Below are 27,310 nucleotides of genomic sequence, written 5' to 3'. Positions count from 1 at the left end.
TGATTTTTAAGTGTGATGAAGGAAGGGACCATGCTCTATGCCTCTTTTATTTTTTAAAAGATTTATTTTGAGAGAGTGAGTGTGGGGGGTGGGGAGGGGCCAGAGGGACAGACAGAATCTCAACACTCCCCCACTGAGCAGGGAGCCCAACTTGGGGGTCAATCTCACGACCCTGAGACCACCCCTGAGCCATAACTAACTGAGCCACCCAGGTGCCCCATGCCTCTTCTAGATCATACTAGCACTTACGCAGTAGTGAGGAAAGAGTAGGCACTTACATACAAAATGAGGACAAACACAGAACTTCTGTCACCTGACCAACTTGACTTTAAAACATGAGGGAAACAGTAAAGGAGTGAAGGAAGAGATTCTCAAGTTAGATAGGGAAAGTATTCTTTTCGGATAGGAAAAGGGGCTTTCCAGTCCAGGGAACTGAACGCTTTCTGTGATAGGAAGAGAGCAAGTGGGCTGTTGAAAGAGGTCATAAGGATAAACAAAGAGTGAAAATTGTGTTTAAAAAGGTGAGAAACAGACAGGAGGTATGGCCCTAGAGAGACAGTCTGAGCCTAGGAAAGGCAAGCAAGACTGAAGTGTGGGGGGAGAGGAAAGGAAAGAGTTCTGTATATGTGTTAAGGTTTATTTACACATGGCTCTCTAGAGAATTAAACTTTCAAGTTAATCCTGGACTCTGAAATTCAATTAAAAAATATAAAACTAAGGGCTCTTGCCCAGTCTTAAACTTACAGAAAAGTAAATAAACGAGAACGCCACACTTGAAGAGTCTCTTCACGATACAGGGCCTGTTACATAAAAGGCACTACAAAGTGAAACAAAAGCCAAGTAAGCGCAACTATTCCAGTATCTTCAGATGTATCTGAACAGCATGGCCCCTGGGTGACTTAGGTTATCAATATAACTAATAAAAAAGTACTTCTTACCTTTGTCTTCTCCCTGCTCACCAATAACCCATACTTGTTTTCCTGACATCTGTGCCTTCAAGACATTTGTAATAATATATTGTAATCTCTGTGAATCCAGATTACATCCAATTCCGATCACTCGATTTACAGGAAATGCACTCAGTTTCCATGTTACATATGTCATGATTTCCACTGAATATCACACACAAGGTGAAAATACAAAGATTTTTAAAAATATACTTCTAGCCTAGTTCATAAACAAAAACTTATTACGTTAATAAGTATAGTAGAGCTTCTATATATTCTCCCAAGGTTCTAAATGCACTGAGGCAAACTGTATTTTTAATATATATTAAAAACACTAGGCAGGCTTCAGCATGATTTTACATAACTTTGTTGTTAAATATAAATTAAGAGTGGAAAATAGATATTTTCCTAGTTAAGTAAGAAAGATACAAAGTGGGAACAGAAAACCAGAAAATAATTGTTTTTCATTGGTCAAGCTTTTTTGTATCTTTAGATGAATTTCTAGCTTTAAATTAAAATAATGATCACATACCACCACCACGCAGTACAACATTACGAACAAAAACAACTACTTTTTTCTGCCATGCCAATAGGATGTCAGGAATTAAATAGACCAGTGTCCCTCAACCAATTACTATAGGAGAACATGTAAAAAGCATACCCTTAGACTGGGAACATTAAGAAACTCTGTTCACCAATTTGAATCCAATACCACCTAATTCTTTGAAAATATTTCTTTTTTAAGTAAAACAGTTCCAAAAACAATTTGCAATACACGAAAAGTTAACAACACATACTGGCATGCTAATATTTTATGACACTTTAGAGCTAACAGAAGATCTTTCACATAAGCCATTGTATTTTTCTCTTGGGTGTTCAACTATTTTCTCACTGAAGGAGACATGGCTAAAAACCTGGAACAGAATGATAGTGATATTACATAAAAACTTGTAAGTTGTAACCTTCTAATTCATGCCAGTCCTAAGAAGTGGCTGGCTGACAGGATATGGAGGTACTGTATTGTTCAGTATAAGAGCAATTCGGATAGCCTAGCTGTTCCTTTATAATCTAGTTTTATGACTTTTATCAGTAATGGCAATTCTACTGATGCTCTGGACTGTCAGATTAATTTAAAATAAAACCTTTTACCTGGTTGAGATGCAACGAGCAGGACACCATGTTGACTATAATGTCCCAGAGCTGGGACAAGGGCTCTGAACATATCCACATTGCTTTGTACCACATCCAGGTAGGACTGAGAACTACCCAAAGAGTTGACCGTGAAGATCACCACCTTGGAATGAGCAGAGGCAGACAAATCTAATGAATAAAAAGAAACAGTCTGAGCTCGAGGTCTAGGTTTTAATCAGGTTCTTGTTGTTTTTCTTTTTATTTTCTAAAAGTGGAGAGCTTTCAGGCATATTTGCCTCCAGATCAATCCTATATCCAAAGAAGTATACAAAGGGCTGAGGTTTGCTTCCAGAAAGATGATAAAGAGCAAGAGTGTATCCCCGGGGGGGGTGGGGAAGAGAGCAATAAAGATAAAGAAAATAAAGTACAGGACCCAGAACCCATAAACAAGGACTTCGCTTTTTCTCTAATGCACAACCTTCCTAGGAAAAACAGGTGACATGCTATAGGAAAGATGAACCTATAATCAGTTGCATCACTGATTTTTAAACTGTGAGTTTAGGAGTCCTAGAGTTCCTGGAAAGTGACTTAGGGGCCAGATGGAAGGACTGGGAATAAGTGGAAAGAAAGCTGGTAGGCACAGCTCCACGCTCTTTACTTTGACCTCTCCCAGCAGAGTAGCTCTGCTTGTATCTCTTTTACTTACTAAGGATTCTTCTCCAAAGAGGAAAAATAAAATGGTTGGAAAATCTTTAAATCAAGATAAAATGTCTTGGCTCATTTTTTTACAGGCTTTTCCTTATATTGAAGCCCAGTATTCTTGGTTTTAGGTTCTTCTTTCCATGGGACCTACAGGTAAGCAACTGTTATGACTTAGGAAACGCTATTCTCTGAAGTTTACTCTCCTGATCCTGAAGCACACATATGCTGTTTTACAACGCCATTACTCTCTAGTACACAGTGTGTTTTATAGTTAAGTGCATGTCAAAACAGTGGCCAGACTTTATCAGCAGCACAGACAACAGAAAAACAACACAGTAGATGGCAGTAGTCCAGTCAACATTTATCAAGTAATATTAGCATCCCAAGGAGACAATGAGTAGATTCCGGGCTTTATATTCTTAATGAAGCCTCTAAGGCCATCTCTAAACAAGTTTCAGAAGGAAACACCTGTGCAATGTGTCCTTTCCAAGTTTAGCTCGTATTTTGACACAGCTGTGGGGATAGCAGGTCCTGGATTTTAATTACGGTTTTTCATGAGTCCTCTTAAATTCCTGTGTTCTAGTGTTCAGATTGGATACCTGGTAATGAGTCAAAACCTGAAGAACTGGAAGGTATATAGTTAACATTCCAGACCACTTCTATATGCCAAGTACTACTCTAAGAGCTTTCCATATAGTTACTCATTTAATCTAATCTACAGCACACTATGGGGTCATGTCATCCCTCATTTTACAGATGAAGAATCTGAGGCATGGGTAAGTTAAGTAACTTGCTCAGTCATAGAGCTAGTAAGCATGGAGCCAGAATTCAAGCCTGGCTGCAGAGTACTCTTAAGCACTACATTATATTTAGAAATGGAGTCCAAAACCCTCATGAAGACGAGGAAAATGGGGCGCCTGCGTGGCTCAGTCGGTTAAGTGTCTGCCTTTGGCTCAGGTCATGGTCCCGGGGTCCTGGGATCGAGCCCCGCATCAGGCTCCCTGCTCCGCGGGAAGCCTGCTTCTCCCTCTCCCACTCCCCCTGCTTGTGTTCCCTCTCTCGCTCTCTCTCCCTGTCAAATAAATAAATAAAATCTTAAAAAAAAAAGATGAGGAAAATGATATTTAGAGAGATTAGGTGACTTGTCCATATCACCAAATATCAGTGAACAATTCATGACCTTACAATTTGATCCCAACCTATCTTGCCAGGATCATTTCATTTCTTACCCCCCTTTCTCTACTTTGAATGCTACAAGTGCCCTCGCCCTCAAGGTTGCCTCATGAGTAAATAAAATAGCAGCTGTCTGATATGATTTCAAAAGTACAAGAAAGGCTTCCTACTCCATAAGATTTCCCAAGAGAGTATAATGCAAAGTGAAGTAAAAGAAAGACAAATACCATATGATCTCACTCATATATGGAATTTAAGAAACAAAACAAACGAACAAAAAAAAAAAAAGGGAAGAGAGACAAAAAAACCAGACTCTTAACTATAGAGAACAGAGGGTTGCCATGGGTGAAATAGGTGAAAGGGGCTAAGAGTAAGCTTATACTGATGAGCACTGAGAAATGTACAGAATTGTTGAACCACTATATTGTACAACTGAAATTAATATGACACTGGATGTTAATTATACCTGAATAAAAAATAGAGTTAAAAAAGAGTTGGTGATTTAATATGGGGAAAAAGATTTTACAGTTAGAAAGAGAATTAGGAAGGACTTTAAGCATGATTATGTAAAGATATGATCCTAATAAAAGTTCATTCAATAATAATTAATTCAATAAGCCTCTACTAAGGTTCCCATTATGTTACAGGCAATTATACCAGGCCCTAAGAACACAAAGTGAATGACATTAGATATAATACAGTAGGGCTTAGAGATATAAGCCTTGCCTTAGATATAATACAGTAGGGCTCAAGGGTTAGAATGGAGGGCTTCAGAATGAGATTGCCTGCTCCAAATCCTAACTTTACCAGTTACTTACTAGCATAGTAATAAGTTTCCTCCTGGGTCAGGGGCCAATCACCATCTGGACTCCCAGGATACAAACCTCATACCTCTATCCCAGCTGCACAGGTAGCCCAGAAAAACTACATTCTTCCTGCCAACTCACTGGTTCCCAAACCATAGGCCCTAGACCAGTGGCTGCTTATAGTTAGACTAGGGGACATCAATCCAAGATCAAGCATGTCAAAAGACCCAGCAAATAATAATTCATGCTCTGATATATTACTGTTCTCAGATTATGAGGATGATTTTGTGATAAAGGAAATACACATTCATCTTAAATCATTGCTAAATTATTTTACTCAAAACGATTGGAAAATTAGGCAATCAAATAATAATGTCCCAATGCTGTGGAGACCTCATTGAAGTATTCTAGCTAGTATTATCAGTCTGAATATACTGGAGACAGTACAAGTATTTTCATTTCTCTGGTATAGTGCTAAGCCATCCTAACTATTAAAAATTACAAAAAAATATGTTCTTTTCAAATTATTCTTCACTGTGATACAAAATTCTAGAAATGATGATGACCCTTAATTTAGAAATTGTGTTACGATGATAGCTATTGGGGTGCCTGGGTGGCTCAGTTGGTTAAGTGGCTGCGTTCGGCTCAGGTCATGATCCCAGGGTCCTGGGATAGAGTCCCACATTGGGCTCTCTGCTCAGCGGGAAGCCTGCTTCTCCCTCTCCCACTCCCCCTACTTGTGTTCCCTCTCTTGCTATCTCTCTCTGTCAAATGAATAAATAAAATCTTAAAAAAAAAAGATGATAGCTATTAAAAATCTTCCTATGTTGTGGGGGGAGGGAGGGCACCATCAAAGAATGACATCAAAGATGTCCCAGTAGCTTTAGGCATTATTTCAGTCAATGACTAGAAGAGATATTTTTGTCTGGTGAATACAGGTAGACTTTTTAAAAAAATGTTAAACATGAACACCCATATCAAAAGATAAGGTAGGGAATCACTGTTCAGTTCAAGTGAGTGCCTTTAATGGTTACTGCCCACAGTGATCTGGGTTTTGGAACTGTATAAACAACACTGAGACTTTCTAAGATTTACCATATGTGGCAAACTAAGGCCATGAACTGAGTATGTTATGCCGTATCTCTATCTTTAGAGAGGATCGTCTTAAGAATAAAAGGTATATCTATTGATAAAATGTCCCAGTAAGAGAAAAAAATGATACAACATAAATTTCACATACCGATACTAAAATCATTAAGAGTAATGAGTGATTTGGCAAAAGGGTTACTCTGGAAGATTTCCTAGAGAGAAGGTGACTTGAGTTTCAAGTATGAAGGGCGTGTTGTGGCTAATGAAGGAGTATTTACCTGGGGCAAATGTAGAGGGGGAAAAGAGGTTTTTAAAAAAAGAGCTTAAATCAATGATTTTCAGCTTCAATACAGTGAGTTTCAAAGTTTTGATCACGACCCATGCCATGAGATGGGCATGCCACGAAGTACATTTTCTATTGCAACCAAAGACACAATATATACATATGTGTTTATAAACAAAACCAAAAACATTACAGAAAATACCCTTAATGTTACTCTGATATTTTCTACTGTTCTAGTTCATTTTTATAAAATGGTGGTCATACTCCTCTGTGCTGATTCCACAATCTGCAATTATGTCACTATTTACAATTTTTAGAATACTGACTTTAATGGGTATAAGAATTACCTGAGCTACTTATCTAAAATGTAGATTCCCAGGCTCCACTCCTAGAAATTCAGGATTCATAGGTATAGGATGAACCCCAGGCATCTGTAATTTTAAGGTGATTCTAATATAAGTGATTAATCTACAAGCCATGTTTCAAGAACCACTGGCTATTGAGCAAATTTTGCTTTGCTCCATAGGTCAACAACATGCTATTTTTAAATTTACAACTATTGAACACTTTTTTCTCCATGCACACACATGCATATACCCACACACACAAACCTTTATGCTCGTATATGCAGAGACTATTTCTGGAGTGAATCATGTGAAACTGGTAACAAACTTATGTTTGAAATCCTAGTTTAGCCTCTACCTAACTGCATGTCCTAAGCTACAATCTCTCTGAGCCATCTATAAAATAAAGAAAAGTAACAGTGAGTGAATATATGTAAAGTACCTAGCATATATTACTGATTCCTTAGAAAAATGTCAAGTGCTCTTATTGTTATTTAGGGATAAAAGATAAACATAATAGTAAACATAACATAATAAACATTAATAACCATGATCAAAATGTCATAGGATGATGATCCCATTAGCTATGTTTAATATAGAACAAAAGTAATTTTAAAAAAAGAATAAAAGTAATCAAGAGAAAACAGATAGGAAAACTTATGTACTGTTGGTGAGAGTATAAATTGGTATAACTTCTTTGGGAACAATTTAACAATATAAATTTTGAAAACATGTATCTTTTGACCCAGTAATTCTACTTTATCTTGCTAGAGAAGTACATGAAAATTTTTGTATAACAATGTTCTCTCCACTATTACTTGTAAGCCGAAAAAACCAAAAACAACCTAAATGTCTCCCAACAGGAGACAGACATCATATGACAAAATATTATGAAGCTGTTCAAAAAAGTAGAGCTATTTAGATCCATTTGTGCTGTTAATAAAGATCTTCAAAAGCACACTATTAATTCACCAGTAACTTAAACACAGAATTGCCATAGTTCCACTTCTGAGTATACACCTAAAAGAAGTGAAAACAGTTTTTCAACACTGAGCAGGGAGCCCAATGTGGGGCTCCATCCCAGGACCCTGGGATCATGACTTGAGCTGAAGGCAGACACTTAACTGAGTCACCCAGGCATTCCCCCCGCCAAATGTTTTAATAGCTATTTTGAAAAAGTCCAAGCAGAGCCAAAGCATAACTCTAGGATGGTCAGTTGTAGTCATCAATGCCTGTCATGATGAAGCATTACTCAAATTTCCAAAACTATTGACCTTAATTTCCCAAAATTACTAATGTACTTCTCCATATTATGGAATACATTTATGAGATGTTCGTTAACATTATATTTAAAATTCTTCATGTAATAGTAATTAAATTCAGTGTTATCAGGAACATATAACCAAATTGACAAGGGGAACATGAAAGTTGCCCCAAGATGGTGTGGACTCATTCAACATTCCCTACTTGGTGGCAAGCACCACACACTATACATCGACTCCAAGGATTCTATTCTTTCAATTATATGAAACAATAATTATTGATGGTTAATGAGTTACATAGGAGGAAACAATTTCTTCAGGTCCTAAAAGGCCTCACAACCTCTAGGGTCCATATACTGAAGTCTCCTAAAGTGATCTGGAGGAGTTAAAAGGTCCCTAAAGAATTTCAGTACTTGGAAACAACAGGCACAAGAGAATATCTGGTTCCCCAAAGGATCCTCTATATGAGGCCTACAAAAGGATCATTAAAGCAAATACTGTACTCTTTCCAGGCAAGGAAAATGAACTCATTATATCCTACAGGGATCCAGAGTCTTACTTTAACTATTACACCCAATTTTTACAACCTGCAGGTATAATTTCAATTTTTCTCACCCACTGTTGTTCTTAGTACATTTAAAATGTTTGTGACCCCATTTTGATTTTTGGGGGGAACATATGGTCAAGGAATACAGGGTACCTAAGTAAGGAAAGTCAAACAACTATAACATATTATGACCTGACTTTAGCTATAACCTAATATATGTTCCTGATAACACTGAATTTAATTACTATTACATGAAGAATTTTAAATATAATGTTAACGAACATCTCATAAATATATTCCATAATATGGAGAAGTGCAGTAATTTTGGGAAATTAAGGTCAATGGTTTTGGAAATTTGAGTAATGCTCCATCATGACAGGCATTGATGACTACAGCTGACCATCCTGGAGTTATGCTTTGGCTCCACTTGGACTTTTTCAAAATAGCTATTAAAACCTATAGCTAATTTTTTTTTATCATGAATCTCTAGTAATAAAGTATTTTTAAGCCCCATCCCCAAATATGATATTTACCTAAATATATGTCTGTACTGATACATTACGTACATTATAGAATATCTGCAAATTTTTAAATTAAAAAGATGAAATTAAAAACTACTTTCCTAACATTTAAAATTTTATGATAAGAAATCCTTTTGGTCTTATTAAAACTTATTTTAACAATATATTTTTAGTGAAAGCGATATATATTTTTTGTAAAAATCTTAACACTCTGCCATATACCAAGAGGTAGGTATTATCCCCACTTTACAGGTGATAAAACTAAACTGTGAGAGGTTAAATAACCTGACAAATGCCAGAGCTATATTGTGGCAGAGCTGGGATGCAACCCCCTATCTAACTCTAAAACCAGTGCTCTTAACCAATATATTATGAGAATGGAAGCAATCAAAGAAAACAAATTTATACTATAGTATAAGTCAAAGACAGAATAAATCCTTCTGACCAATCAGAATGTTCTCTGCTCATTTGACTCTTATTAATGTAATCAATTACAATCTCGTATGACTTTGGGTAAGTCACTTTATTTATTTGAATCTTAGTTTCCGAATATGTAAAATGAGGAACTTGGACTAGGTGATCTTTAATGTGCTTTTTAGCATTAAAATTCCATGACTCAAGGCAGAGCACAGAGGATTTTTGGGGTAGTGAAAGATACTGTAATGGTAGTGAAAGATACTATAATGATAGTGAAAGATACCATAATGGCGTCATTATAGATTTGTCCACACCCACAGAATGTACAACAGCAAGAGTGAACCGTAATGTAAACTACGGATTTTGGATGATAGTGATGTGTCAAGGTAGGTTCATCAACTGTGCCACTCTGGTGGGGAATACTGATAATGGGGGAGGCTGTCCGTGTGCAGGGATAAGGGATATATACAGGAAACCTGCTCAATGTTGCTTGTGAACTTAAAACTGTTCTAAAAAAAAAAAGTGCATTAAAAAAAAATTCTAGGACTCAAATACAAGAACAAATGAGGCAAACATCTTTTAAGCAGAATAACCATACCTTTGCTGATCTCCACATTAGGCAGGCTAAAGATGTCAAGGTCCATCACCCCTCCTTTTGTTTCTTCTGAGAGGTCCAAGAGGACCAGTCTGTCTGCAATGCCCTATACAGTAAAGTAAGAAAAAGAATATACAGCATTATGCAAACACAGCCAGTTACTCAATTTAAATTCATTTAGAAGTGAAGCTAAAGTAGAATGCACAGGCCTCATGTGCTGTCTTATGAAGGAAAAGTAATACAATAGCAATAAAAGGACATGCAATCAAGAAATTACTGTGAACTTGAGTCATGTGATCCTTTAGGCTTGACTGAAAATTGGGATCTAGCAGGACTTAACTCAGAAGTCACAGACTGCAGATTTCCTTTGATGGGACAATGAATAATAAGGATGAGTTGGTGTGATCAATATATTTGCTGTTGTTCTTAAGTTTATGTTTTCATTTTGATGTCATAATTTCCATTCTGAAAGTACTTAGAGTGATTTTTGCTCTATTTTAGTGCTTCATTTCTAGCATGAAAGTCAACACCAATGCCAAGTTTCTCTTTAAAAAAAAAAAAAAAAGGATAACAGGGGCGCCTGGGTGGCTCAGTTGGTTAAGCATCTGCCTTCGGCCCAGGTCATGATCCCAGGGTCCTGGGAGGGAGCCTACTTCTCCCTCTCCCTCTGCCCCTCCGCCTTCCCCTGCTTGTGCTCTTTCTCTCTCAAATAAATCTTTAAAAAAAATAAAATTTAAAAAGGATAATAGTCATAAATCTAAAATAAAATCCTATTATCATGTAGAACCCTCCCCAGAGATCTCATGGAAAACACTCCACACGCCTGTAGATGGCTCCCTGGGTCCCATGGGCTAATGACGGCATAGAAACTCCTCCGAGTCAAGTTACCTTTGTGGAAGGTCTTTTTCTTTTTTCTTTTTAAAGATTTTATTTATTTAATTGAGAGAGAGAGAGAACACAAGCAGGGGGAGTGGGAGGGAGAAGCAGGCTTCCTGTGGAGCATGGAGCCCGATGTGGGGCTCGATCCCAGGACCCCTGGAATCACGACCTGAGCCAAAGGCAGTCACTTAACCAACTGAGCCACTCAGGCACCCAGAAGGTCTTTTTCTAAAGTGGTAAGCAGTGTGAGGATCTTTCCTATATTAGCGTGCAAAGGCAAGAGTACCCAGGGATCTACCAGACCATCAGGCAGAAAGTACAAAAGAAAACAACCCAGCTACACTCTGTGATGCTGGGCAAGTCATTGAACTTGGCTCTACTTCATGGGGTTATGAGAATTAGTATGTGACCCAAAGCTGGCAGAGAGAAGACCTCTCTAAATTGTACCTATTAATTTTATTATTGTCAACTACACTCAAAGAGAAATGCAAAGACAACTATGAGTTACCTTTTTATTTATGAGAGACACGAAGATCCAAAGTTAAACAACAGTAGTGTGGGAAAACCTGCATTCTTACACACTGTGGGTATGAGCATAAACTGGTACAATTGATATGCGGGATAATTTGACAAGTTCTATCAAAATTTAAAAACACAGTAATTCCTTTAATCCACTTACCTCAGTTACAGAAATTATCCTATAAGTTTATTAGTTCATGTGTAATGAGATACAATGCGTATAAGGAGATTCAAAAGACTAGAAATGACCTAAATGTCCATCCGTAAGGACAACAGCAATAATGAGGCAGTATAACATAGTGGTTTAGAGCAGAACTTCCCAAGCTTGAAGGGATCACCATTTAATAGATCAGGACAGCACACGGAACACACCAGGGGTTGTGTTAAAATGCAGATTTGCTTCCATAGGTCTGGGGTGGGGCCTTAGATAATACATTTCTAATAAGATTTCAGATATGGCCGGTGCTGCTGGTCTGAAAGCCACACACTGAGTAGTAAAGATTTAGAATACAGGCTCTGTAAATAGACTGCCTCACTTCAAATCCTGCCTCCATTTATTAACAGTGTGACTTTGGGCAAGTTGCATAACCTCCCTCTGCCTTGATTTCTTCATTTGTAAAATGGCAGTAATGATAGTACCTAACATACAAGGGTTAGGTAAAACTTAGTAAAAATTAGTCAAGTCATTTAGCTAAGTGCCTGGCACCTAAGCATTCAGCACACGTTAGTTACTGCTGCTGCTGCTGCCGCCACCACCACTTCTACTGACACCATTATGGCTACTACTGTATCATAACATTTGATATATTGTATCTTGGATCAAAATACTAATGCTTACAAAGAAAAATGGAAAAAAATTTCCATTTAGACAGTTTACAGACAAAAGAATACTAACAGTGAGACTCTTCCAACTGTTAAAGAAACATGACTTTAAGGGGCCTTCTTGTACTTAACCAAAACCAAACAAAATTGATAAAACTCAGTACTGTTAGGGATGTCAAAAATCAGATTGATGTGCATACTGTTATTAGCACCATAAATTAATTCTGCCTTTCTGAAGCACAATCTAGCAATATGTAATAAGTACCATAAAGACCATTCATACCCTCTGATTCACCAGTATTGGGGTTTTTTTTTTAAGATTTTATTTATTAGAGAGAGAGAGAGAGAGAGCACAAGCAGGGGGAGAAGCAGGCAGAGAGGGAGGGAGAAGCAGGCTCCACCCTGAGCAGGGAGTCCAACATGGGACTCAATCCCAGGACCCTGGGATCATGACCCGAGCTGAAGGCAGACACTCAACTGACTGAGCCACCCAGGCGCCCCCACACTAGTACTGTTTTTGAGATTATGTACACCTAAAAGAAAATTCAGAGGAGAAAATAAGCAACTTGTAAAGCAATGTTTATGGAATCATTCTGTTTAGTAACAAAGGAACTGAAAACAATTCAAACTCCAATTAAGAGGGACTCGTGTATTCAGATGGAGGGTGGAGGAAATGAAGTCAAAAGTTAGCATATGTTGTTCTGTGCAGCCAGCTTTTAAAAATTTCTACCTCCCTGGATACAATTTAATTATTTACTAAAGTACAACCTATCCCTAAGACATATGTGAGTCTGAAATAAAAAGGGAAGAATTTAGGTGACAAAAATTTTTTTAAGATTTTATTTATTTATTTGAGAGACAGAGCGAGAGAGAGAGAGCACAAGCAGGGTCAGAAGCAGAGGGAAAAGCAGGCTCTCCGATGAGCAAGGAGCCCGATGCGGCACTAGATCCTAGGACCCTGGGATCATGACCTGAGCCAAAGGCAGATGCTTAACCAACTGAGCCACCCAGGAGCCTGACAAACAATCAAATTTTAATAGAAAAGAAAAAAACAAAATGCCAGCTACCAAATAAACAGAGAGGGACAGCTATTCCACTCTGGGCTACATCCCTGAAAAGACACAGACATGCTGTTACCAGTGATACTGGGACCCTGGAAGGTCTTTTGAACCTCTCTGGAAGGGAATTTAAACCTTTCTGAAAATAATTTATATACAGAAGATCTAGTAAAAAGGACTGATGGAAAAATAAACAAATTTCAAACTAGTGTAAAATATCAATTTAGAAACTATGATCCTAAGAGAAAGTGGAGTAATTACACAAGAAAAGGCAACCTTTAAGAAAAAAAAGTTAATTTTAGAAAGAGCTAAAATTAAGTATTATATTAAATAAGAGCTTAATTAAAGCGGCATGACTCAGAAAACACAAAGGAATTGGTGACTAAGATGAATGTCACGTTCAGGTTTCCCTTGGAACAGGATGATGAGCCCATTGTTCAAATCTCTTTTTTAAAGCTTATTCCATGACTAAGTACTAATTAAGAAGCAATATCCCTGATGAGAGCTTTCAGCTTTTTTTTTTTTTTTTTGGCCAACTTACTAAATATATTTTAAGGCAAAATGAGGTTTTTCCACATGACAAAATGAAGCCATTATTTCTTGTATGTTAAACATAAACTGCCTAAAAGTGTAGCAACATGATAGATGGATTTATAACCACTATGCTTACATACCTTTGCTGAGATTGCTAATGTACAGGCAATACCTAGTTCTCCACCTCCAACCACAGTAATTTTATTGACTGTTTTATGCTCGTGATTTACCCAGTTCTTTGAATTTATGTCTGAGACACCTAGAAATAAGAGTGGATTGTCATGAGAATTTTGAAATAATATCAAAAATCTTTTAAAGCATCTTAAAAAAATACACCAACCTTCAATAACTTGGACAGAAAACATGGTGCTAGTCCAGAAGAAGCACTCAAAAATATCTGAACAAGTGACAAGCAAGACAGGCAGGAATCTCAGTAAATATTCTACTAAATAGAGACTACCCCTTCAAAAAGAAAGTATCTTTCTAAACAATTAAAACAGATTATATAAGACTAGAAAACAGAATTTCCATAATTCTGAAAAACATTCTGATTCTTACCGCTCTGTTCTATAATGCAAAAATGTTTAACACCTTACCGAATTTTATAAGCATGGATATTTTGCTTTATCCTCAATGAGAAACATGAGAATCATAAATTTTCTGATCCAATATATTTATTGAATGAGGCAAAAAGCCACATAAACATATAATGAAAAAGGTTTGGGATCATCATATCAAGTGATTTTGAACAAAACACAAAATTATTTTATCTGTCAGTGTAAGAGTAATCTTTTCCATTTTAAGAAACTACAATTATTGGAACTGTATGGTAACACTAACACCCTATGATAAACGTATAGGATTTTTGATTCAACACAGATATGTACAGAATATATTGATTTATAGAAATCCAGTAGCAGAGGGTAAAGGATATTAGTGAGAAACTGTAAATTCATAACTCTCTGATCAACAAAAATACAAACCTTCAGTGATTTTTGCAATATAGGCCAGCAAGTCTACCTGCCGTGCCTCATCAGATGATGGTAGAGAATACAGGGGAAGTTCCTCTTGAAACTTGGCAATCATTTCTTTAATTAGTCCAACAATGACAGATTTAGGCTGCAGAATACAAAGGGAAAAGTTATGCAAAAATTTTCCTAAAGAATACTGCCTTGTTAACCTATATATTGTTACAAAGTTAACCAAAAGTTTTGCATTATGCTCTTATTTTTTGAAAACTACCATACAAATTACATAATGCTTTTTTTTTTTTTAAAGATTTTATTTATTTATTTGACAGAGAGAGAGACAGTGAGAGCAGGAACACAAGCAGGGGGAGTGGGAGAGGGAGAAGCAGGCTTCCCGCGGAGCAGGGAGCCCAATGGGGGGGCTCGATCCCAGGACCCCAGGATCATGACCTGAGCCAAAGGCAGGCGCTTAACGACTGAGCCACCCAGGCACCCCCAAATTACATAATACTTTTAACTGAAAAATTACTTATTTTTTTGAACTGAAAATTAGAGAAATGTTAATCCACATCTCCAAAAGATGGGAAAGTAACATGAATGTGCTTTTGGCAAAGTACCTATGTTCAGGAACTGTCTATCTCTTTTTTTGTTTTTTTTTTTTATTGTGAAATAATTGCAGACTTATAGAAAAGTTGCAAAAATAAGTACAAAAAAGTTTTAAATGTTAACATTTTAGCACATATATTTTCTGTCTCCTTCCCTCTCTATATTTTTCTGAACCAACTGAGAATAAATTGCAGCTCTGATACCTTTCACCCCTAAATACTTAAGTGTATATTTCCTAAAAGAAAAAACAAAACAGGGGTGCCTGGGTGGCTCAGTCAGTTGAGCGTTTGACTCTTGGTTTCTGCTCAGTTCGTGATCTCAGGGTCCTGGGATCAAGCCCTGTGCTGGGCTCCACACTTGGGGTGGAGTCTGCTTGAGATTCTCTCTCTCCCTCTGCCTCTGCCCCTCCTCCTGCTTCACGTGTGCACGCGTTCTCTCTCTCAAAATAAAATCTGCAACAAAAACCCCCCAAACCCTCAAAAAACAAAAAAACATTCTCCTATATAAGCATTATCAAATCAGAAAAGTAACACTGATAAAATATTATCTAATCCAGTACTGTTTTTTTTAATTTATTAAGCAACTGTAGTGAAATCCACTTAACCTCTCTGAGCTTCAGTGATATCAGCAGTATAATATGAATAATAAATCCCAAGTGGCTGTTAGGAGAAACAAATACATGCAACCTATATGCTGTGAGTGTAAAATATTTATTATTATTACTAAAAATATTCAGTAGTTTGCTTATTTTAAAAAGTGCTTAATTTCTCAGAGTCCGAGTTTCACTATTTATAAATTAAGAGGATGAAGCTATTAGGATCAAAAACTCAAACACTTTCAAAGACCAAGCAGATAATAATGTGTGAAGTTGTCAAGTATAAGAAAATTTAGGGAGATGGTTATTGTGGCAAATTGGAATGAGTATACATATCAGCATTCAAATTCATATTAAGGACAAAACAAAACCACTTTGCTGTTCAACAAAATTCTGTAGGTCTAACACAGCACATTGAATCTCTTGGGGAAAATGTCTGCAATCCTTGGCCTAGACAGCCTCTAGATTTCTTCCAGCTCCAAAATTCTACGTAATTCTACTACATAATTATAATTCCAACTGCATGAGCAACTTAAAGTTACTGTGGTACTTTTAAATAGGGCAATGTAAATAATGTATTGTCTTCTTAAGACTAGTTCTAGTTTAAAAAAATTGTTTTAGCTTATAATAAAGAGGTTCAAAATAGTAAAATGAAATCAATACTGTTTGAACTAAAATAAAGCATAACCTCAACTAGACTATAGGACTATCTCTGAGTACTTAGTATACAAACAAAACTATGAAAAGAGATGCCAATGAAAACCAGAAAGAGGAAACAGGAAATATGAATTCCCACAACAGGGCACAGATGTCAAAATACTGTTTGAGGATAGCTTTTAAAAAAAAAGGGGGGATAAAAATGGATGAAGGAGATAGACAATTCAAAAAAGAAGGAGCATACATAATCGACTGACATGAAAAAGATTTCAATTTCTCAAATAGTCAAAAAACTAAACATTAAGATATCACTTTTGTCCCTCCAAATGACAAATTTTTATTATGCCCTATTTAGCACATTTAACTGGCAATCTTAGTTATTAAAATCACCAAATAATGCAAATGACGTACAAATTCATAAAGTAAAAGGTCAGTGTTCCTCCACCTAACCTCCGCTACCAACCACCTGGTGTGCATCCCTTCTTTTTGTGTATCTTTTTTTCTTCTTCTTAAAGGTTTTATACATATGGAAAAATATGGAAAAGTATAAAGTATATAAAACATGTCCATAATTGCACCCCTTTTTGCAGGATGTATATAAAATAAAAAGCTGTAATCCTAACACCATCCTTTCTTTACTCCAACTTCACTTGACTTGACATATCCCTGGTCTCATTTAGGGCTTCCTGGTCCTCCTGTCCTACAACCTCCTGGGTACAGAGAAATATATTCTAATTATCCTTTCATAAAAATCTTAATTTTTACAAAAAGGAGAACATACTCTACATCCTTCTAAGTAAATATACAGAGAGAAGCAAAGGTTTGTTTTGCTTTAATGACAGTACCTTCTGTTAGAACAAGGGTACTACAGAACAGGGATTCTACACTGATTTCAAGTGATGGTAGACATACATTTTGTCTACTTTTTGGAGGCCAATTTGGCAAAACATAAGAATAGCCTTCAAAATATTTATAAACTTTGATCCAACAATTCCATTCCGAGAGATTTATCATTAGGAAATTACTAAGGATTTATAATATATACACATTTATGTTTATATATATTTATCTTAAAGGATGCTCATCATTAAATTTCTAACAACAGATCAATTTGTAAATACATTATGCCAATATTTTTATGTGAGATCATCAGGCAACCAATTAAAGACCATGTATTTTGAAAATACTGTTTAAAATGAGAAGTGCTCAATATAATGGTAGATGAAAAATACAGAAAATAAAATTGCATGTGAGAACTTGTAAGGCAAATAAACTGGTTACGTAAATCATGGTGAATGAATTTTTAAAACTTAATGCTGAGTTAAAACAAAATTTGTAACAGAAGATTATATACAGTATGATTCAATTTACATAAAGGTCAAAAACAGGCAAAACTACAAATAAATACATATATTACAAACAAATTTTTAAGAAGGAGGGACTAGGAGATAATGTCCAATATCTTGCTAGTAACTTTTCATGTGCTTTATCAAGTACTGAACAACTATCAGAAGAAAGCGAGCAAATAGTAGTTGGCCCCAGACCTGGAGAGAGCACTTCATGCAGGCTGCTGTCTGTCACTGGGGTTCTGGAACTTGGGTGATTCCAGGGAGCTCAATTTCAAACTACTTTTAAAGTCCATATGAGGAATACCATTGAAAGAAAATTCAGTAACTTATTTGTACCATTAGGATAAATACTCAGAAAAATAAAAACTTTTAAAAGAAAATCCAAATTGATCTTACATGACTCCAGTTTTGAAGATAGGGCAAGTATATTCTGCCTTGAGCATCCACATGTTTTCCAACTGAGATTCCCATATTTGCAGTTGGCTTTAAGAAGCAAATGGGGGGAGCAAAAGGGTGGGAATCCAAAATCCACAAACGAATTGGTATGTTATATGTATTACCTATGTGAGACAAAATAAACACATTTTCAAACAATGATGAAGCATACACATTATATTTACGGTACAGCTAGGTGGCATTTTAAGACATGTAGTCTAGTCAAGTGTATATATAAAGGTTTCATATAAATCAAGGCCTACTTCTCCATTTTCATGTTCCCGTTAAAGCACCAGCATAAAACTTGAAGAAATTTAAGACAATGACCAGCTCATCCAATTCAACTCAATAAATATTTATAGGACCTACTGTGCCAGGAATTTGGGATACAACATCTTCTCTATGTAACTTTCTTTGCTCCACCCAAGCAGAGCTATTGCACCTTTCTTGAAAGGTAGTGGATACTTCTATTTTTATACTTATTCTGCACTGAAGTAATTTGCCTACAGGTCTATGTTTCCTTTCACATTGTAAACTTCCAGAGGATTATGTATTATTCATTTCTATATCACCTGCACCAAGTATAGTGCCTAACATACTGGCTGACAATAAAGGTTTCTTATATAAATAAGAGTGAATGAATAAACAAATGAAAAATGAATGAATCAACAAAGATGAACTCAATACATTTGATACTGACCCTAAAGTTGCTCATTAAGTGCAAATGAGCTGGGTTAGATATATAGAACTTGGAGCTGAAAATGACCCTAACAGTGACCTTGTCCAGGGGTTCTTAAATTTCAGTATACTGAGAGACAGGAACTTGAGTGCATGCTCTTCCAGTGTTAACCACCTACATATATCATGCCTACCAAGAGCAAAAATCTCTGACGGCCCTGGAGGCCAGGAAGCCCAAAGCTAAACCTAATAAAAGTGTAAAAACTAAACTTAAACTAGAAATCTGATCAATTACCTTAGCTGTTCAACTGTATTTCCTGATAGTCATTCCTGCTTTCATAGTCTTACTGCATGTCTTTCACTGTATTTATGAATACGGCTGTTCAGGAGCAAGAATGCCTAGGTTCAAATCCTAGTTTCACCCATGACTAGCTATATGATTTTAGGCAGGTTCCTTAGCTTCCCTGTGCCTCAATTCCTTCCTCTATAACATGGAAATAATACTTCCTACCCCATAGGGTTGTTGTGAGGATGAAATTAGTTAAGGTATGTAAAATTCTTAGAATGGTACATGACATGGTAAGTACCATGAAGGGTTGGCAATTTTTGCAATTTACCTCAAACCCATTTTGGAAGTAGGCCAGGTCTAAATAAAAAGTTTTATTTTGCACTGCATTCCTTTTCTTACTAAGGAAATCTTCCTTCCACTGACAGCTACTTTTCTCATCTTGCTTCCCCCTTAAAACAAGGATACTCAGCCCTGTCTCACATTAGAAGCCCTTAAGAAACTTGGAAATATACCAGTATCCAGGCCACTCACCCAAAGTTTCTGATTCAAGAGGATGGGGTGTGGATAACATTTTTTAAAATCTTCCCATGTAATTCTAATGTGCAGGTAGGACTGAAAATCAGTACATTATAGAAACATCCTAATACTTGTGGGTCTATTATTTTATATCAGTAGTTCTCAGAACCACACTCCTCTTCTCCTTTTGTCTAAGTCTTAAAACAATTTTTTAAATTGAGATACAATTGACATATAACATTTTAGTTTCACTGTATAATACAATGACTTGATATCTCTATATACTGCAAAATGATTACTACAATAAGTCTAGTTAACATTCGTCACCACAGTGTCTAAGTATTTACAATTTCGGTATAGGCATAGCAATTGATCCATAGATAATTCTATGATTATAAAGTCATGTGAACATAGCACCACAAAGCGACTGACAGGTACTGAGACACACCATCAAATTACTCCAGAAGTAGTTACTCTGTCGAATATTATATACTGTCTAGAGTAGTGTTTTTCAAATTGTGGTCACGATAATTAGGTCACAAAATGAAGTTAGTGGGCTGCAAACAATATCTTAAAATGGAATTGAAAATAAAATAAAATATATGACAGGTAGTATGGTGTTTCATATATATATGCATATAATGTGTGTGTGCACACACGCATGTGTACGCTAGCTATGTATATAAAAGTATTTCTTATTGTGCGTCACAATCAAAACATTTGAAAGCCACTGTTCTAGGCCATGCAAATTTTTCTGTTTCATAATATAGTTGTAGTAGGCCAGATCCTGATGGTGCCACTTTCTGTGTTAATCACTACACATTAAAGGAAAGAAATGTCTATTGATGGTATCTTTCTAATTGATCAAGGATCTGCTGCCTCCCTCAATGCCCCTCCCCAGCAGCGTCCCTGCATTTTAATAGCCCATGCTTGGCAAAGCAACTGGTGAGCCTGATTCCCGTGTCTAACTGGTAAGATTCACTACTGGTGTTCTGTTCTCTTCTTCCCTCCTTTCCCATTCTTTTCTGTCAGCAAATGCCCTGCCTCCTACCCTGCCCATTTAGCTTTCAGTAATTCATCTTTACCGAAGAGTCAGAACTCCTGGAAGAGTCCTCAGATCTGAAGTAATTATATCATAAAAATATAATTTAAGTTAGCTGTAAATAAAGTTCAGATGGGTATCATCTTATTAAGATGAATACACATCCCTAAAGAATGAATGGATGAAGAAAAAGTGTCATCACAACCTTGACACCATCTTGGAGAGATAATAAGAAATAATCTAGAAAATGTCTGCAGGTATACATAAGGAAATATCAATGGAAGATTCATCAGGGAAATAGGACTGGGTGGGAAGTTAGTTACAAGCTTAACTTCATCATTTCTCAATTGTTTACTTTTTTTAGCATGAGTATAGATTATTATACTAATAAAACTAGGAACTGAAAGAAATATACATATACATACATATATGTATATATATAAAAGGCAGACAAATAATCACGGTCAACATTTATTAAGCTTCTATTATGTGCCAGGCATTATGCCAAGAGCTTATTTATAGTAATTCATTTAATCCTCATAGTTCTAGAGTGAGGCTCTATTATTGTACCATTTTACAGATGAGAAAGATAATACATTCTGACCTTTTGATCAGCAGGAAATAAATAGTGTGGATCACACTGAATTGATATAATTCTACTCAAAAGCAAAGAAAAAAAAGAGTGTACTGCAAAAATAAAGGTACTGCAGGTACCGTTACTACCTTGGAAGACCCAGTGTAAGAAGCAATGAAATAACTCGTTGGCTCTTGGAGATGCAGAATGCCGACGAGGGACATCATACCAATGATATTAAAATAAGTTCAAAATAAAATAAAATAAGTTTTATGCCCTCCTCTTACTTCCCCACACTGTCCTTGAAACGGAAATGCTACTAAGCAGTGATTCATTTAAATTCATGAACTTCTCTGTTAATATGTAACTACCCTTGACATCATTGGGGTGGGTAAGAGTTGGGAACGAATCAATCAACCAATCATTGGGGTGGGCAATAATTCTCTCTCTCTCTCTAACATCTAATCATAATAAATGCAGAACACAAGTAATGGGGAACAGGCCTGAGTAAGGTTCTCTAGGCAGCCAGAAAAGAGTCTGAGAGCTTGGCAGGAGAGGAGCAAGGAGGAAAATAAAAATCAGTTCTGCAATTTCTGCAGAACTCACTGCTATCTACTTTCATCTCCAACCACATTCCTATGTATAAAAACCAAATTCCTATGCATTTCCTGTGCCAAAGGAGGTGTCATGGTGGGACATGAACAGAAGCAGAATAAAACATGAGGGCACCCCAGCCAACGAGTCATCATGGAAGGGAAGAAATTAAGAAGGGTTTGTAACAGTCTAGGGACTACTGTAATGAAGCACCTATTTTGAAAAAAGTCCCCCGAAATTTAGCTTCTTGGTGTCTTTTGAGCAGTGTATTCCCACAGTACACTGCTGAATCTTTTGTAAAGGAGCAAACTCCACTGTTCTCTCCCCATTTGTTTTCAGATCCTCCTCAGGGCACCTCCTCTCTCGTATGCCCAGCAAATTCATTTATTAGTCAGTACTCAAATAAACAAACTCAACCATTCAATAAATATTTATCGAGCATTTTCTATAAACACAGCACGGTGTATTAGTGATTCTGGAAAATATCCCTCCTGGGATTATTTGCATTTTAAAAGAGGAATAAATTTTTAGTTGTGGACTTTCAGGCACCCTTTCAGAGAAGTATATTAGAACCAATGCTTCACTGGTGTTCTTTACATCATACTATATAAGCAATCACCTATGATACCTATCTGAAAGATTAGTCCTGTTGAACACTGATAGAAGTAGGTCTGAACAAATAGGAAGAGTTAAGTATAGGGGAGCTAGTGATTTTTTGTTTGTTTTTTGGGGCAAACACTTAATTATTTTAACCCGTCAGGCCACCTGAAAATATGTTGCTTTCTTTGAGCTCTCATGGCCCCAAATTTCCTACTGGAGTTTCAAGTTATAGCCTGATACCGCTGTGTGGTCTTAGGTAAATCACCTGACGAGGCTAAGACTCAGTTTCACCCACAGAATGGGGACATCATACAGGCAGAAAGGGAGAGGAACAAAACACTGATGTAATGGAGAAAAAGGTGTGATCCTTGCATTTTGCTACGGAAAGCAACAAGAACTCTCCCTAAGAGCAGGCCTATGTCTGTGTAGAGGCCCAGGGCAGGTTGCCCAAGATGGGCCACTTTGGCATAAAGATTATCTTGAGCTAAAAGTAATCGAAATCCAGCAGATGGAGGAAAAGCTCTCTGCCTCCCTCTCAAATGCCTGTATTTACACTGGAACGAAGAGCCTCTACCAGGAAGAGAGCTTTTAAGAGAAACTCCCCTTTACCTAAAAAACTTACCTGCATAATAGGGCAACCTTTATCTTTCCAAGCATCTCCTTTTCCTTCTTGCTAATGGTGTTTCTCCCTTTTGTGTCCACAGGCCCCTCCCCTCTCCTTAGCTCATATAAGCTTCATGTTACCTCACTGTCTTTGGAATCTCATGTCTGTGTGCATCCCCCATACGTATGCCGATTTAGTTTGAATTTCTCCTCTGCATCTGTCTCATGTCAATTTGATTCTAAGTCCAGCTAAGGGCACAGGAAGGTCTTCCTCCCCGACATCTGTCTTACCCTCCTCTGTACACTATCCCGTAGCAGAGTAGTGGGCACAGAACTGACACTCAGTATTTGTTGAACTGAATTGAATTTGTTGATATTAATCTAGGCCACAGACTAGACAGAACAGCATTCTGCTATATCCAATAAGGTTCTGTATCGATCATATACATGTGAAAATACTTTGAGAACGTTATGGAACTAAACAAATATAAGTTCTTGTTTAATGGCTCTTTTACAAAATATCCACATTTTCTCAACTGCCACACTTACCCTGATACATCACAGGAATAGTGCCAGTCAAATTCAGCAGGTCTTTCTGGGAACTATCTTTGAACACTGGAAGAAAAAAAGAGCCCCAAAATGTGCACTTAAAAGTAGAAAAAAACAGTATTAAAGTTTGTGCATGCACATACATACATACAGAAGCACACGTAATTTGTAAAGTTCATCATCTAGGAATCTATAAATATGTTGACAAGGGGGAATTACTAGATATTTTCTTAGAAAGCCAAGAGGACAGCTGAAAGCACACAGGGCTTTGGTACAGAAATCCCAGGTTCTAGGCCTACTTTTCTCACTCAGACACATGCAACTTTTGGCTACTTCAATCTCTTTGACCTTCAGTTTCATCGTCTATAAAATAAAGATAGTAAGGCTGCATCATAAAGCTGTCATAAGGGTCAAATGCGATAATGTGAAAACACATCTAAGAAGTTTAGGATTATAAAATGTGGGGGATATTATCAAATAATTGTCACGTGCAACAAATCAGTTATAATCACTTTCAGATGCCAGACTATAACTTTATAATCAGAAAAGAAACGTTAGCTTTATTTTTTAAAGTGACCTTTTTGGAAGATCACTAATTATCTTCTTCAGTTTCTCTAACTTGATTATTCTCAACCTTTTTTACGCTTTCATGTCCCTGAAACTTCGACTTCCCCATCAGTGACTGAGATACAATGGTGGAGAATTAATGCCCTCATCTCTGAACTGAATATCTGGTTTCAAACTACCCAACTGCCTCGGAAGGTAGTCCTCTTAGTACCTCAGTAACTATCCTACTTAGGCAGCGGGAGGAAAGATTCTAAATAAATTTGACGACCTATTAGAAAGGGAAAAGAGGAAACCAGGCTGACAGAAAATTCAAGGCCAAAAGGGTACATAAGCATAAATGTTTACCTTGAACTATGTAAGTGAAAGGTAACAGTGGGTAAAGGGATCATTCCGTGGCAAAAACTAAAATGGAAAAGAGCAGTGGAACAGGGGTTATTACTCAGGGACACAGAATAACTTAGAAATGTGGTAGAGAAGCTGTAGGTATAAGTATACATTGTCTAATCAAATTATTCAAAAATCCAAAATAGAAGTGATTATGATACGTCTTCAATAATAAAATGGACATTAACAGTATTAATCCTATAGCTTGAGAGTTTAAGGGCCCATCATGGCTCGCTTTCTCTAAATGGAAGAAATGAGAATAAGAACTAACTGGTATGATGATGTTTTAAGTCTATACACGATGAAGAAAGACACTTAAAAGAACAGGCCGTGTGCGAACGGAGGGCAAGATAGACATATGTACAAACCTAACTCCATCCCTAACTTCCTGTGTACTTGAGCAAGTTATTTAAACTCTTTGAGGGGTTATGATTCTTACCATAGGTGTCCATAGAATATCTGAAATGTGGGAAAAACATATTTACATTCTTTAGTTCTTCCACAGTGAGATCTCTGAACTTGTACTGAAAAGAGAAAAATGAGAATGGAATAAGAATAAAGCTTTAAGCAGCAGAACAATTACAATTAACCTTTAACAGAACACTCTGCGCTAGGCCCTGGGCTCTGAGTTTTATAAGCATGAATAGTATGTGATTTAATCCTGTCAATAAGGACCCGATGAAGTAGGTTAAAAAAAAAAAAAAAAAGACAGGCCATAATAAAAAAGACAATTAACAAGTACGGGAGAGGATGTGGAGAATCAGAACCCCTGTAAACATAAGCTGCACTGTTAGTGAGAAAATGGTGCAGCTGCTTTGGAAAAGTTTGGCAGTTCTTCAAAGACTAAGAATGAAAATACCTTGCTGAGTTAGGTAGCAAGTTAAGGAGTAAAGCCAGAGCTCAAACTCTGGACCTGGGCCTTTCATCACTGAATCAAACGGCCTCCAAATACTTCCTGAAGGCTTAAGAAATAGGGCAGGAGCACCCACGTCACCATTGCTCAAGATCCAAGTCTCATTCTTGAATACCTCATTCACTTGAGACACCCTGAATTTCCCTCCCAACCCTCCTGGTACTTCATCCGGGTTTCAAAGGAAGAACAGACAGCATTCAAGGGTTTGCCGTCCAGGTGAGTGAATTGCCTCCTCATTCATCCAGAAATACTAAGCACCAAGCTACTGTATGACCCCAGAATTCCACTCTGAGGTATATAACCAAGAAAAGGGGAAACATATGTCCATACAAAAAACGTGTGCACTATTGTTCAAAGCAGCATTATTCACAAAAGCCAACAAAAGAAAACAAGCCAAATGTCCATCAGCTGATGAATGGATAAATACAATGTATATATCCATAAAATGGAATATTCAGCCATAAAAAGAATAAAGAACAGATACATACTACAACATGGATGAACCTTGAAAACGTTATGCTAAGTGAAAGAAACCAGACACAAAAGGCCACCTATGGTATGATTTGTATATGAAATATCCAGAATAGGCAAATCCATGAAGCAGAAAGTAGATTAGTGGGTGCCTAGGGTTATGGGAGATTGGGAGGAAATGGGGAATAACTGCTAATAGATTGTTTCCTCTCTCTGAGCCTTAAGCTTTTCATCTGCAAAGGAGACATAGCTCCACCACCTACCAACTTCAACAGGTATGTATGAGGACCTTATGATTAACACATATAAAAGTGAGATATTAAACAAAAACATATACAATAGTAAGTACAGACAAGAAATGAAAAATCCACATAAAGCATATCCAAGTTAGAGAAAGGCCCCCAGGAACAGCTGTCTACAATCTACATTAGAGTCTAGAATGGTACAGAAAATTATAGAGGGAAGGGAGAAGATCATTTTAAGACGAGAAAGAATTTGGCAAAAGAAAACGCCTATGATTATTAACAACTTGAAGGCAGGAATCACCTCTTATTCATCTCTGTATCTCTGTATCTCCCCACAGGGTATGCCTCTGATAAATGTAGGCTGACTGGATGGGAATTAGCAAAGAGGCAGACTTAAATGAGTAGAGTAGAAACAGAAAGAAATTATGATCCATAGGTCTCGGCATTGAAACTAAGAATTAATCAGTATTAACTACAGCAGGGTGAAATGAGGCCCAGATTCAGGGTCCCTGACTCAGTGTAAACAAAAGTGAATGAAATCATCCCACAAATGTACAAAAGGCTACACTGTTGTCACCTGGAATATTTATTATGAATGAAAACAACTTTTGTTTTCTACTTAAAATTATAAGCTGTTTTTTTCTAACTTTAATGTCCTGTGAGAATGTGATTAATGGCTACATAGGGATATACACCAGAATTGATTTAATTGCAAAACTGCTATAAAAGTTTGTCAAAACAGGGCAAAAGCTCTCTTGCTTGGGGCTTGAATACTCAAATATCACTACTAGTCAAATACGTGATTTGCCTTTTTGACACCTAAAAGAAAAAAGACCTATTTTATCTTTCCTGAAAAAAATGTTCACATCATTTTCACTATATATGAAACAGAGTATCTTCTTAGTATATTAAGGCATATATTCCCTTACTGTTCTAATACCACCTAAGAGAAGTCTACATAACATTCTCTAAGGAAATGTGCCTCAGACTATGCCATGTACTTAAAGGGAGCAGGGCATGTCACTAAAGAGGAAAAGTGGCCTGGG

At 36.8% G+C, this 27,310-nt stretch overlaps 1 protein-coding gene across 2 annotated transcripts in view; it reads right to left on the bottom strand.

Annotated features, from left to right (window-relative positions):
• UEVLD (UEV and lactate/malate dehyrogenase domains) overlaps window positions 1–27,310 on the bottom strand; it is a 41,621-nt gene that overhangs the window by 11,190 nt on the left and 3,121 nt on the right. The window contains exons 2-9 of one of the 2 annotated variants that reach the window (XM_028117719.2): window positions 25,075–25,159; window positions 23,685–23,750; window positions 18,201–18,364; window positions 14,613–14,748; window positions 13,770–13,888; window positions 9,821–9,923; window positions 2,097–2,267; window positions 939–1,112 (exon numbers count right to left, since the gene is read on the bottom strand). In XM_028117719.2, coding sequence (XP_027973520.1) covers window positions 939–1,112; window positions 2,097–2,267; window positions 9,821–9,923; window positions 13,770–13,888; window positions 14,613–14,748; window positions 18,201–18,364; window positions 23,685–23,750; window positions 25,075–25,159 — 1,018 coding nt within the window. Of the gene's footprint in view, window positions 1–938; window positions 1,113–2,096; window positions 2,268–9,820; window positions 9,924–13,769; window positions 13,889–14,612; window positions 14,749–18,200; window positions 18,365–23,684; window positions 23,751–24,596; window positions 24,614–25,074; window positions 25,160–27,310 lie in introns of those variants that run through there. The other variant, XM_028117720.2, reaches the window with a different exon arrangement.

This window comes from Eumetopias jubatus, unplaced genomic scaffold, assembly GCF_037043125.1.
Source record: "Eumetopias jubatus isolate StellerSeaLion01/CBP00866 unplaced genomic scaffold, mEumJub1_p1.0 scaffold_13, whole genome shotgun sequence".
Taxonomy (NCBI): domain Eukaryota; kingdom Metazoa; phylum Chordata; class Mammalia; order Carnivora; family Otariidae; genus Eumetopias; species Eumetopias jubatus.
Note: the sequence above shows the minus strand (reverse complement) of the source record. Positions and strands in the feature narration are given on the sequence as shown.